The sequence below is a fragment of the Lygodium microphyllum genome, chromosome 8 (genome assembly GCF_053477565.2).
Source record: "Lygodium microphyllum isolate KBCC chromosome 8, Lygodium_microphyllum_v1.1.10, whole genome shotgun sequence".
Lineage (NCBI taxonomy): Eukaryota > Viridiplantae > Streptophyta > Polypodiopsida > Schizaeales > Lygodiaceae > Lygodium > Lygodium microphyllum.
This window is the reverse complement of record NC_141142.1, coordinates 135,548,851-135,559,946: the sequence shown is the minus strand read 5'-3', so window position 1 is coordinate 135,559,946 and position 11,096 is coordinate 135,548,851. Positions and strand designations below refer to the sequence as shown.

At 39.5% G+C, this 11,096-nt stretch overlaps 1 protein-coding gene across 2 annotated transcripts in view; it reads right to left on the bottom strand.

Annotated features, from left to right (window-relative positions):
* Window positions 1–5,267: 5,267 nt before the first annotated feature.
* Window positions 5,268–11,096, bottom strand: part of LOC148032900 (protein MODIFIED TRANSPORT TO THE VACUOLE 1-like) — a 32,140-nt gene continuing 26,311 nt past the window's right edge. For both annotated transcript variants that reach the window (XM_087683578.1, XM_087683579.1), the window contains exon 6: window positions 5,268–5,952. In XM_087683578.1, the coding sequence (XP_087539704.1) occupies window positions 5,911–5,952 (42 nt within the window). In that variant the 3' untranslated portion in view covers window positions 5,268–5,910. The remainder of the gene's footprint in view (window positions 5,953–11,096) is intronic.

Sequence of the window (11,096 nt, the reverse complement as noted above, 5' to 3'; positions counted from 1 at the left end):
TCCTTTGTAATCACATGTCAAACCATTGAAAAGTGGAGGGTTGACTTTAAGGGACCCATTAGCTCTACTACCCAATACTCACAAGGAGGCTACATTATCATAGCAATTAATTATATAACAAAGTCAATAGAGGCTAGGGACACCACAAGAAATGACACCAAAACCATGGGTAACTTCTAATGGAAGTAGGTAATCTCAATAAAATCCTAGACCAAAAACCTTACAAAACTTGAGTGCTTGTCTAAAACATGGCTACTTGCAACTCACACCCAACTTGCTGAGAAAGCCCGATAAATAGCCTGGTTCGATAAACTCATCAAGTAGCACTCCTTTGAGAAAGGCAATCATGCTTCTGTACTCAGTTAAAGGCCACAATAAAAAACTTAAGCTTCGAGGCCTTAGATCTTGCATGTCTGTGTTATCAGTAGGATATGCAACATAGAGTTAGAAACCTTCAATTGATCACTTCATCGAAAGTCGCATTAAATGATACTATCCTCCAAGACATTATTTGCACAAGCTACCCATGAAAAAGCCTGATTCCCATACAAACCATCATAGTGACTAAGCAAACATGTAAAGAAAAAATGGAGCAATGCACACACAACTCTCACCCACCAACCCACAACCAGTCTTCTTCCTAGAAACTTCAACATTCAAGCAGCTATCAGTAACCTGGGAATAGAGGATGACGCTATAATTCCCCCTATTTATCTGTGTTCGCTTCTACCAAAGAGATTGCAAATGATACATTCATTGACAAAGATGTTGATTAAAATGTTGCTCCATCTACAAAATGGGACAAGAATTGGCCCAACAAACCCAACATAGCTTGACATAATATTTCTTACAACCCGACTCTACCTTTGGTACTTTTGCCTAGCATTTTACTATGATAGATCTAGGTCTAGCTAAGGTTGATATGGTAGTGTTTGCAACCCAATACCATCCCACATGGGAAGAGCATGAGTATCTATTTTGTAAGAGCATTCCTATCCAAAAGAAACTCTTATGAACCACCCAAACCTCACCTCCAAAAATGTTGCATTCTTCCCACCCACATAGGAGGCTTCACAGCTCCAAGGTCGAGGATCTCAATAGACAGCCAATGTATCTCACCCAATTGCTTCACATCGTATTGTTACTAATCACACCTCAATATGGCCACCAAAGACAATTTCCTTTTTACCTTGGCAAAGCAACATCATACAATCAATTTTCTAGGTAACAACCAACCTACTACAATTCAACGTCCTTACAATCAATCCTTGAGGGCCACAAACTCGATGTACCTAAAGAGTTGCTCCATCACCTGTTGGTGGACAATATCCTTGCCGAAGAAGAGCTTCACAACACTAGTCACTTTAATGGACCCTCATTGCTCAGTGATCTCACATCTTTACCTATGTGTCCATATTATGCAACCAACCGACTTGGATGCACTCACCAAGCTTTCTTACAATCTAGATTCTTATGATACTAGTGGATTATTAAAGCTCTTATTATAAATTAAAAAAACCATTCTTGATGTACATACTAATAAAACTACGATCATTGATTGAAAACTAACTCAAAAAACTCTATATACACTAAATCAAGTACACAACGGTAGAAGCTTGTATTATTTTTTGTAGATGGGAGAGCTTCAAACTATTCTCCTATGACCAACTCCTCCTAAGGGAATTGACCATCAAGTAGCCAACCGTTAGTCCATTTTTGTGGTAAAAGAGTTATTAGGTACAATACCGATAACTAGATTGTAATTTTCTTGTCATTTTAATGAATGTTAATTCTTTTTGCAAATGGTAGCCCAACATGGCCCCTCCTCTACTACTCATTTTGCATCTAGTACTAATCAAAGGCCCCCTCAATGAAGACAAATTGGTGTTCATTGCACAACAAAGGGTGCATTTTGACCTACAAGTAAGCATGTGGGGAGTAGGACTAATATGCTTTTGGCTCCTACCAAATCTAGCAAGATTGATCAAGACACATCAAACTACAAGGGAGTTGATAGCCAAGTGTGGCCTACTCAACTATATTTAGTCATGGATATCAATGTTCACTTTATAGCATGCCAAACTCTCATTTGAAACTATCATCCACACACTAATCTAGTAGGTTCTCCTATGCTGTAAAACAATGTGCTAGGTATGCAAAGAGGACAATAAACTTAAAGCTCACTCCACAATTGATGGAAGAAGCTCTTGGCATAAAAGTTAAGTCAAGAAAATATAATAGGACACAAAAACACCACAAGTTGCACAAATGTGGGATGTCTAAATAGTGAAGGGGTGTTGTTAAGATCCATTGCAAATGAGGGCCTTCGAGTCACAAACATGGGTGTTCCATCACCTCTTCTATTATAATAGAGTCACCACCATCTTAGTGAGAGTGCCCAAGTGGTTATTGGAAGACATAAGAGAGAATGTTGTCAATCAAGATTTAAATACCCTCTTGTTGGAATGTGTAACTAAGTTCTTAACCAAGGCAAATAAAGTCCTAATGAAAGTTCCCAATCAAAAGTTAAATCATGTAGAGGTGCATAACAGCATTATCAACCATAGTAGTTCACCGACATGAGTCATCGCAATCGATGTGGGTATGCCGTTGCAAGATATTATGCCATCCATGTGTATAGGCCAACAACAACTACTACCACATGAGACTATAGGAGAGCATAGCACCCAAGAAAAGGAAAAGAGAGATTGAGGAAAGAAGTAGAAAATCCAAACCATGTCAATAAGCCGAAGAAAAGGAAGAAGAAACAAAGAGAAGAGATTGAGCTTAGCTCATCATCTTCATTAGAAGAATTAGATGAAGGAGAAACAAAAAAACAAAAAATGATTACAAGAGCTACAAAGAAGAGATCAAGGAATGGAAAAAGCTAGAAGCAAGAATGAAATAGAGCCAAAAGGAATATGAGAGGGCAATTAAGGCTTCCCTTGAAAAGGTCTTGCAATTTAAAAATCAACAATTAGCATAGATCATAGCAGAGAAAGGAGAGTCATTCAAAGGGAAAGAAAAGTCTCAATAGAGTCACCATTATCTAAGTCAACGATTATTCGCGAGTTAATGACTCAATTAAGAAGTGTGAAAGCACATATTGATGAGCTCACCAAGGCAAAGGGAACCATGACAAGTTAGGATAGCATATCAATGACCTTCTAAACTTGCTCTCTTCATTAACTTCAAAATCAAACACTATGGAAAAGTTAGTCTCTGGCTTCTCATGGTAACAGTGTACTATTTCTTCCAAGCTCTGTTTCTCTTCCTGTGGTAGAAGCTCAGGGGGAATGGGGCATTCTATTCTCTTATGCAAAGATTGAGCTCTCAATGTTTGCATCATGGCTAAGTAGACCTCTTTTAGGTCGGGATATTCCTCATCTTTGGTAGAGCACTCTTCTAACCTCTAGGTATCAAATTCCAAAAGCTTAAATAGCTCCATAGGGGGTGTCATGATAATGGGTGGCTCTAAGGTGCAGGGAGAGGTTGACACATCTATGTCTCGATGTATGAGACCTACAACTTTCAACTCGTGCTCCTCATATCTTTTCTTCCTTAGGTGGCAAAGCAAATCTTCCTTTGTCTACTCCTCCTCCATTAGTCAAATCTTCTTGATTCTCAACATGCTTTAAAATATATTTGAGATAAACCCTAATTGAGCCTTGAGTCCATCTTGGTCATTCCTGTGTAGGGTTCAAGCCATTTGATTCTTTAAAGAACTCCTCTTGCTCAAATATGACAAATTTATAAACCTCCAACTACAAATTGTGCTAGCTTTCATTAAATAATGTTGTTTGTTTCTTGTAACCATGCATATGAAACATTCCATTGGCCTTGTACCTATTCATGCTTTGATGTATACTTTTCATGCAATTGCATTTTAGTTGTTTATTGGCTCAACTCAAGGGAAGTTTTTTGTCCATAGGATTTTCTTACACAATGTCTATGTCTTCTTCCCTACTTATGAGTACCTCACCTTTTTGTTGGGTCTCAAAATCCTTCTCTTGTAACTCTTTTCTTGATCTAAGATTGGAGATTTGTCCCATATTCTAGTGCAACCAAAAACTTCCTATAAGCTTCATGAGTTTCATCCAATCTTTTCTGCATATCTTATCTCAATGCTATGGTTTCAAATTTATCTCCTCACATAATCGTTTCATATCTTACACCTTCCTTTGTACTTTGCCCTCCTAAAGGTGGTTCATAAGTTCTAGATTACAAGATGACTTGATGCAAATGATGGAGATATGATTTTCTACAAAATTTGGATTGAACACCTTCCACCTTGGCTCGTACATTGTCCCATATTTTACACCACCAAACTAGCTTTTTACTCCATGATTGTAAGAGACTTTCTAGGTGATTAATCTTTCAAGAAGAACCTACTTGCAAAATTAAGTAGAGGGCAATAAGTAATTAGACAAGGCAAGTGACAAGAGCCCAAGGAATCCATTGATTCTCATTTTTGGATATGGAGGTTATTTTGTCATGTGCATTCTATGCATTGAGATAAAGTGGTGTCATCTACTTGTATGGGTATTAAGCTTAGGCAAGGATCCTAGTAGGCATGCTACGATATCAATTGTGTATAACGATTTTGGATGCTAGTCCAAGAAAAGGTTAATGAGCTCAACAAGATCAAATGGCATGCTATGTATTTGGATAAGGATATTTATGGCACATGTTTGGACTACAATCACAAACAACACAAGGTACTGATCTGAGTGCCTTATTTTGTGTCCTAGGCTTGTTACAAGCACCATACCACCACACGAAATTCTATGTTCAAACTTGCCTAACCACATTAAAGAAATGCTCAAGTAAGAGGGGGCACAAGAATTTTTCCAACCATTTATTCTAAAGCATATGGAATTTGAACCTAGAATGGAGGGGACCATTTTACTAGTCGCGCCACCCATGTTGAATTTTTATTGCCTGTACATACCATCCACCTTCATATGCCTTGAGGACTTCTCCACTTACTTGGCTTTGCTTATACCTACAGCCTGAATATACCGCTTTCACCCCATCATCAAGAAAAAATGAGAACCTTCCAACTATCAAAATTGAAACGTCAAAAAAGAATACAGCCATGATGAAAACTAAAGTTTCTGAAGGTCTGCATGGAAAGTAATGGTAGAAACAGGTTGATGATATCTACAATACATGAATTTGCAAAAACTTTAGCTTGCATAGTAAAGTGTGCTTAGAGAAGTTTGCACCAAGGAATCAATTGATGTTATCCAAAACTTTCGCCATCAAAGCCAGCCGAAATTCTCCACTTGAATTTAGATATGTAACATGTTTTTTGTAAAAAGACTGCATCCAACATACTGGAACAATCGTAATTCACATCATTTGAAAAATGCAGCAATCAGATCCACCCTATGCTGCCTAATAAATGGCGTCCAATAAAATCAAATGGCATTCAAGAACCTCACAAACAACCCCATCTACCTTCCAGGTCTCTGGTAACATCAGTGCTAAATTTAACCAGAGGAAGCACTCCACTATTTCTTTCATGTAGCATCTTGGTGCATTCAACTCTATTCAGAACTCAGATGGGCCAGAAATCATGGTTACAAATGATTTCAAAATAAAGTTTGTTATAGCTTTCGACCTACTCATCAAAATTTCAGACCACTGGCTGATTAGGCCCCTCACCACATTCCACCAAAGAATGGAATATTTATTTAACTATCACAAAGAAACGTGTAAACTATGGTACATATATTACACCTTCAACATCATCTGCCATAAACACCCCCTCAAACAACTCCAAAATAGAGGAAAATTCTTATAAATAAAGCTCTCAATTACAAGCTAAGCCTGGATCCCTGATCTTTGACCAGCTGAAGTGATGGTCTGGTACACCTGCATGCATTTTAAGACATATTGAACAGCTTAAGAAAGCTTTCTTGGGCCCCTTGCAGCCAAGACGTGATCCTGCAAAATAAATTGTTCCACATTATAATTCAAATAGAATAATGTGAGCAGTTGTAATTTCAAACAAACAGCAAATGTTTCCAGAGCAGACATAATGGTAGTAAACCACTACACACAAGTTTGCATCCTCTCATATGGGCATGATCTAAAATCACTAGCCTTACTTATTCCATAAAATTTGAAAGCTAGTCTAACAATTTCAAAATTCATTGCCGTTCTTGTGAAAATACAAAACTCCAGACAAAGAATGCCACTTTCAATGTGTTACTTCATCAAATCTGGCTTGAAAGACAAAGAATGCCACTTTCAATGTGTTGCTTCATCAAATCTGCCTGAAATGAAACTGGTTACTTGCCTAAAGTTACTCTGCTTCTACTCTCTTACTCGTTCTTCTCATTCCCCCAACTTAGATCTTCTCAATCCCTCCTCTTTGACATATCCCTTCCTACAGGCTATTCACAGTTGCACTCAAATGTTGTACAGACCTGATCATACCACACAGTCCATACTGCAGCATACTATATGTACCCATATGGTTTCATACATAAAAACAGGCCGTATCTTTTCTGACCGTTCAGGCACCCAATTATTGTCTCCAGACAGTTGCAATGGCCATGTCCTGCCTGCTATTAGCCTGTTTGGTTGACCGGTGGGAACTCTCTAATAAAGAAGCCTTGAGGCTCAAGCCTCATTCACCACAGTAAGCTCTCTCTCCCTCCTCTAAGTATCACCACTTAAAACTCTCACTCCTCTCTCTCCCTCCCCCCCCCCCCCCCCCGACCACCCCAGGGTGCTTTTGAACCTTCCAACTTCCAAGTATCAAGCCTCCCACACCCCCTCTCCCAAGCCTGCCTCTCTCTCTCTCTCTTATCGAGGGAGATGCTAACCTTCCTCTCTCTCTCTCTCTCTCTCTCTCTCTCTCTCTCTCTCTCTCACATAAAGGGTGGGTATATTAGTCAAAAAATAAGTACAAAATTCAAGCCAAGGTCATTGAAGAGACACCCGACACCAAGAAACTAAATCATCTCTGGTCAAGATATCAGCATGCTGAACAAGAAACTAGATCATCTTTGACTACGATATCAGCATGCAGCATGCTGGATAAGATCAAGCTGCTACTGAAGAAGTCCCTTAAGCTTCGCCACATGACGTTGGACACCCAAGCAGCATCAAATATGAACACACTGCGGGTGACACAGATATGCCAGCAACCCCAGAATCGAAGAAAGTGAAACAGAATCTTCACATTTGCACCGGACCATGATATTTAGCTTTGTCAAACCCAATCAAAAGGAAGCATCCTAGTCCCCACCACAACATGCCAAATGTCAAAAAGGAGGGGCCAAACCTTCCAAGCAAAAGGGCAGGAAATGAATTTGCGACGAGGAGACTCACCTACAATGGTACAGAAGAAACAATTCCCATTGGAAATACCCCTATGGCACAAAGCTAATGCCAAGGGAAGGCCACCCACGAACATTCTCCAAATGAATACCTTACATTTGAATGGCATCTTGTTGACTATCCCTCCATCACTGTCAATTTCCACTAGGCTTTAGATTTTTGCAATCCCCAAAGCACATTAGCTTCGCTGGTCAACCATGAGCGATCTCAAGTCATGAGATGATAGATCTGATTAACTAAAGAAGACTAAAGAGTCAAAGGCCTTGCTAGGGACAATCAAAGGGGCCTGAAAGGCCTGTCTAAAGGTGCAAAAGAACATCAATATGCCTCAAGACGAGAGAGGCATCAGCCACCGAGACCAATCCAAGACGAGCCATGAGATTGAACTTGGGGTCTCTCCTTTGATTTGACCTTCCAAGAAAGCAAGCAAGACATCGCTAGATTTCCATCTGCAATGAATTGGCAACGAATCTATCCTTGGTTGAATGCAATTGGACTTTGGAAAGCACCATTTTCCATGAACCACTAGATGGTTGAGAAGAATCGAAGCAGGTGAAGAGAACGGAACCCCAGCATTAACACACACACACACACATACACCCCCCATGCGTTTAACTTAACCAACTAAGCTACACCGACTCTCGCTCTCTCTTGTACAACACAATAGAATCCTTTGCATGCCAAATATGTGGAGAAGACAAAGGAATCCAACTCCCACCATTGAACATCCAAATATTTGGGGCAAGCATAATACAAGCTGCACAAATAGGCTCCTTCTAAACCTATCCAAGACCCAAGCCACCACAGGAAGGGGGGCAAGTTCCTCCATACAAAGAGATTCCCCAAAGCATCAAGATGAGATTCTCTCCAAGATGAGAGATTGATCTAATAGAGATAGTGGCACATCAGCACAAATATCCACCCATGATAAACCCCTAATATTGGTTGGTCTTTTCCACCAACACTTCCACCATTGGTGGCTCCAAATTGGCATCCATGTCCTACTCCGCAAACTGAAAAACGTAAAGGATGGAAGCTCAAGCGCAACCAAGGTGACATTCCATCACAAGGAGGTGAATTTTCAACTTAATACGCTTGAGATACTTATATTGTGCACATTGGGGATACATGTGAGATTAAGTTGAATATGTGTCATGGAGACAAACAATCCTAGCTTGGGCAATGGGAACATTGGAAAAAGCTATGCTGGACATGTGCCCGCAAGGTAGCTAGGATAGATTTTGGTCAAGGACATTAAATAGCCCCTTGCAAGTGACTTTTGATATCATGCGGGTTACAAAATTAAATGATTCAATCCCTTAGACTAGGGTTTGTGGAAAGTTGCAACACTTTCAAGTTCAATCAGGCTAGGAATTTAAAATTGGGCTTGGGCATGGCCAAAGTTTGGTTAGAGGCTATGTATTTTTCACTTACTTAAATTATTATTGGCTGGAAATTACATCTAGAGGCTGAATTTGCATAAGCAGCTTTGACACTTCGCAGTCAACTATGTTTGGGAGCCATGCAAGGCTGCGTGAGTCCATTCTGGGCTGCTTGGGGGGTGAAGAGAGCAGGATTGGGACAATACAAAGGAGCTGATGCATGTTTTGAAGCAATTGACAAGTATTGAGCTTGATTCTGGAGGATTGGACAAAAGAAGGCCCTAAACAGCTGTATACAAAAGCATTTAATAAATAATATGGTGCATGCAAATATTGTTTGGGCATTTCTTGTATAAGAAAATCAGAGTTCTCCCTTATCTACTAGTAAATTTAAAGCATTTCAGAAATGAATTTGCTGATTATAGACCTGATTTCAATAGAAATTAGGGTTTGCAACTTGTCTTGGAATGTGTGCCAACAAACCTCCACCATGCATGAAGGATTGTAGGAATGAACTAACTAATGGCTGAAAGATACAAGGCTGCAACAGTCTCCCTCAAGATGCAGCACTAGGTGTCAATGTGTATACCAAACGGTAGCAAGGGATGCCAAGGTGCAAGACCACCTCTCCAAATAAAAGCCTAATGCAACAGGAGGCCACATAGTCCAATGGAGTGGAGAGGCCTCAAATAGATCACTCCAAAAAATTCCAATCAAGAATGTGTGGGCCAAGCCTCTAACCCAACTAAGAGACAATAGTGAGGAGCTATAGAAGGCACCGTAACCTACCATAAGAAAACAAGAGGGACCAAGCCATGAAATGAGTATGCAAGCAGTTGGGGAGGGTGGCTCAATGACGAAGGGAAAGGCCATTGAATGAAGGAAAGACTCGAAGATAACTACAATCCCTATAGAAGCTCCTCTAGATCCAAGGAATCCCCCTCTGAAACACAAAGGACTAAGGAAACCACAACCGCATCACCGATATTTTCCCCCCCAAAGCCATGGGAGGATACAAAGGAACCACCGGAGAAGACAATGGGGGATGGGATAGAACCTATGGGATGGGTGGTGCACAATCGAAAGGACCCTTCACTCTAAAAGGGAAATGGAGCCTATTTAGCTCTCTCTCCTGCCAACCGTTGTAGCCAAGAGTTTCAAAAACGGCTAGGAAACAGGTTTTTAACAAGTTTCATACAATATAAATTTTTATGAAAAGTCTAAAAAACATTTCTTACCTATATAGTAAAAACTATGGGTTATAGAATCCATATACATGAAATACTCAGAGAAATAATGCTATCTATCCATATTATCTACATGAACAATGATCAAATTGTACATTGTAAGCATGCAAACAATATCAAATCTTCAAGAAAATAGATATTATTGATCATTTCTAAATCACATTTCAATTTATAACTATTAACATCATTATCAATGATTGTCAACATCAAATTTAAAGGAAATATTAAATACCATTTTAAAGCAAGGATAAAAGTAGCAAAAATAAATAAAATCATAGAAGTAACAAAGTGTCAAAAAAGTCCCAAGCCTCATGAACCTTGTCAAATATTGAAGACATAAATGAATTATGAAAACTACTGAAGTGAATCCCAAGTCCTAGAGAATGTATCGTGAGTCATGACTCATGCTAAATATCCTCTTCACAGACCTCAATCTACTCATCCTCCTCCTCATCACTCTTATTGCAAGAGTTGAAAATCTCAAGGAGATCCTCATCAGTAGCAACAATACTTGTGCTAGTTGTATTACAAGTACGAGATGATGTTTCTTGTAGCTCAAAGAGGCATCATCAGCTCCTCATAAGTTCGTAGACCGGAAGAACTGTAGTCTATCACAATTCATGAACCCCAAGGTTTCAAGTAGAAGGTATGATTGCAAGAAGGGAAAACACCACTTTCAAGTGCTTTCATAAGGGAACAATAAGCTTTCATGATGGGGCACACTTTTTTGGGCCAAACTGTCACTTTCCAATCATTGAACTTTTTTTAATATATAAGAAATGCCTCAAAAAGGTAAGAAACGTGTCTTACACATTTCATATCTTTCCTACCTTGGAAAATGTGTTTCCATGAAACTATGCTGACAACCTATCAGAATTGGCTCCCAATGAAGAGTCCTCAATAAAAACCATCTCCTCAATGAAAACAACCTGAGTACTAAGTCAAGAAAGAACATGAACCCAGAGGGGATGGAAGCCCAAAGTTCAAAAAATGTAGGGCTCCCAAAACAAAGCTCAATGGACAAACAAGCAACAAAGGCAAGGTGCCAACACCACAAATAGACACTGATGAAATATCACCAATAGTGATTGTACTCTCAGATGAACAGAGA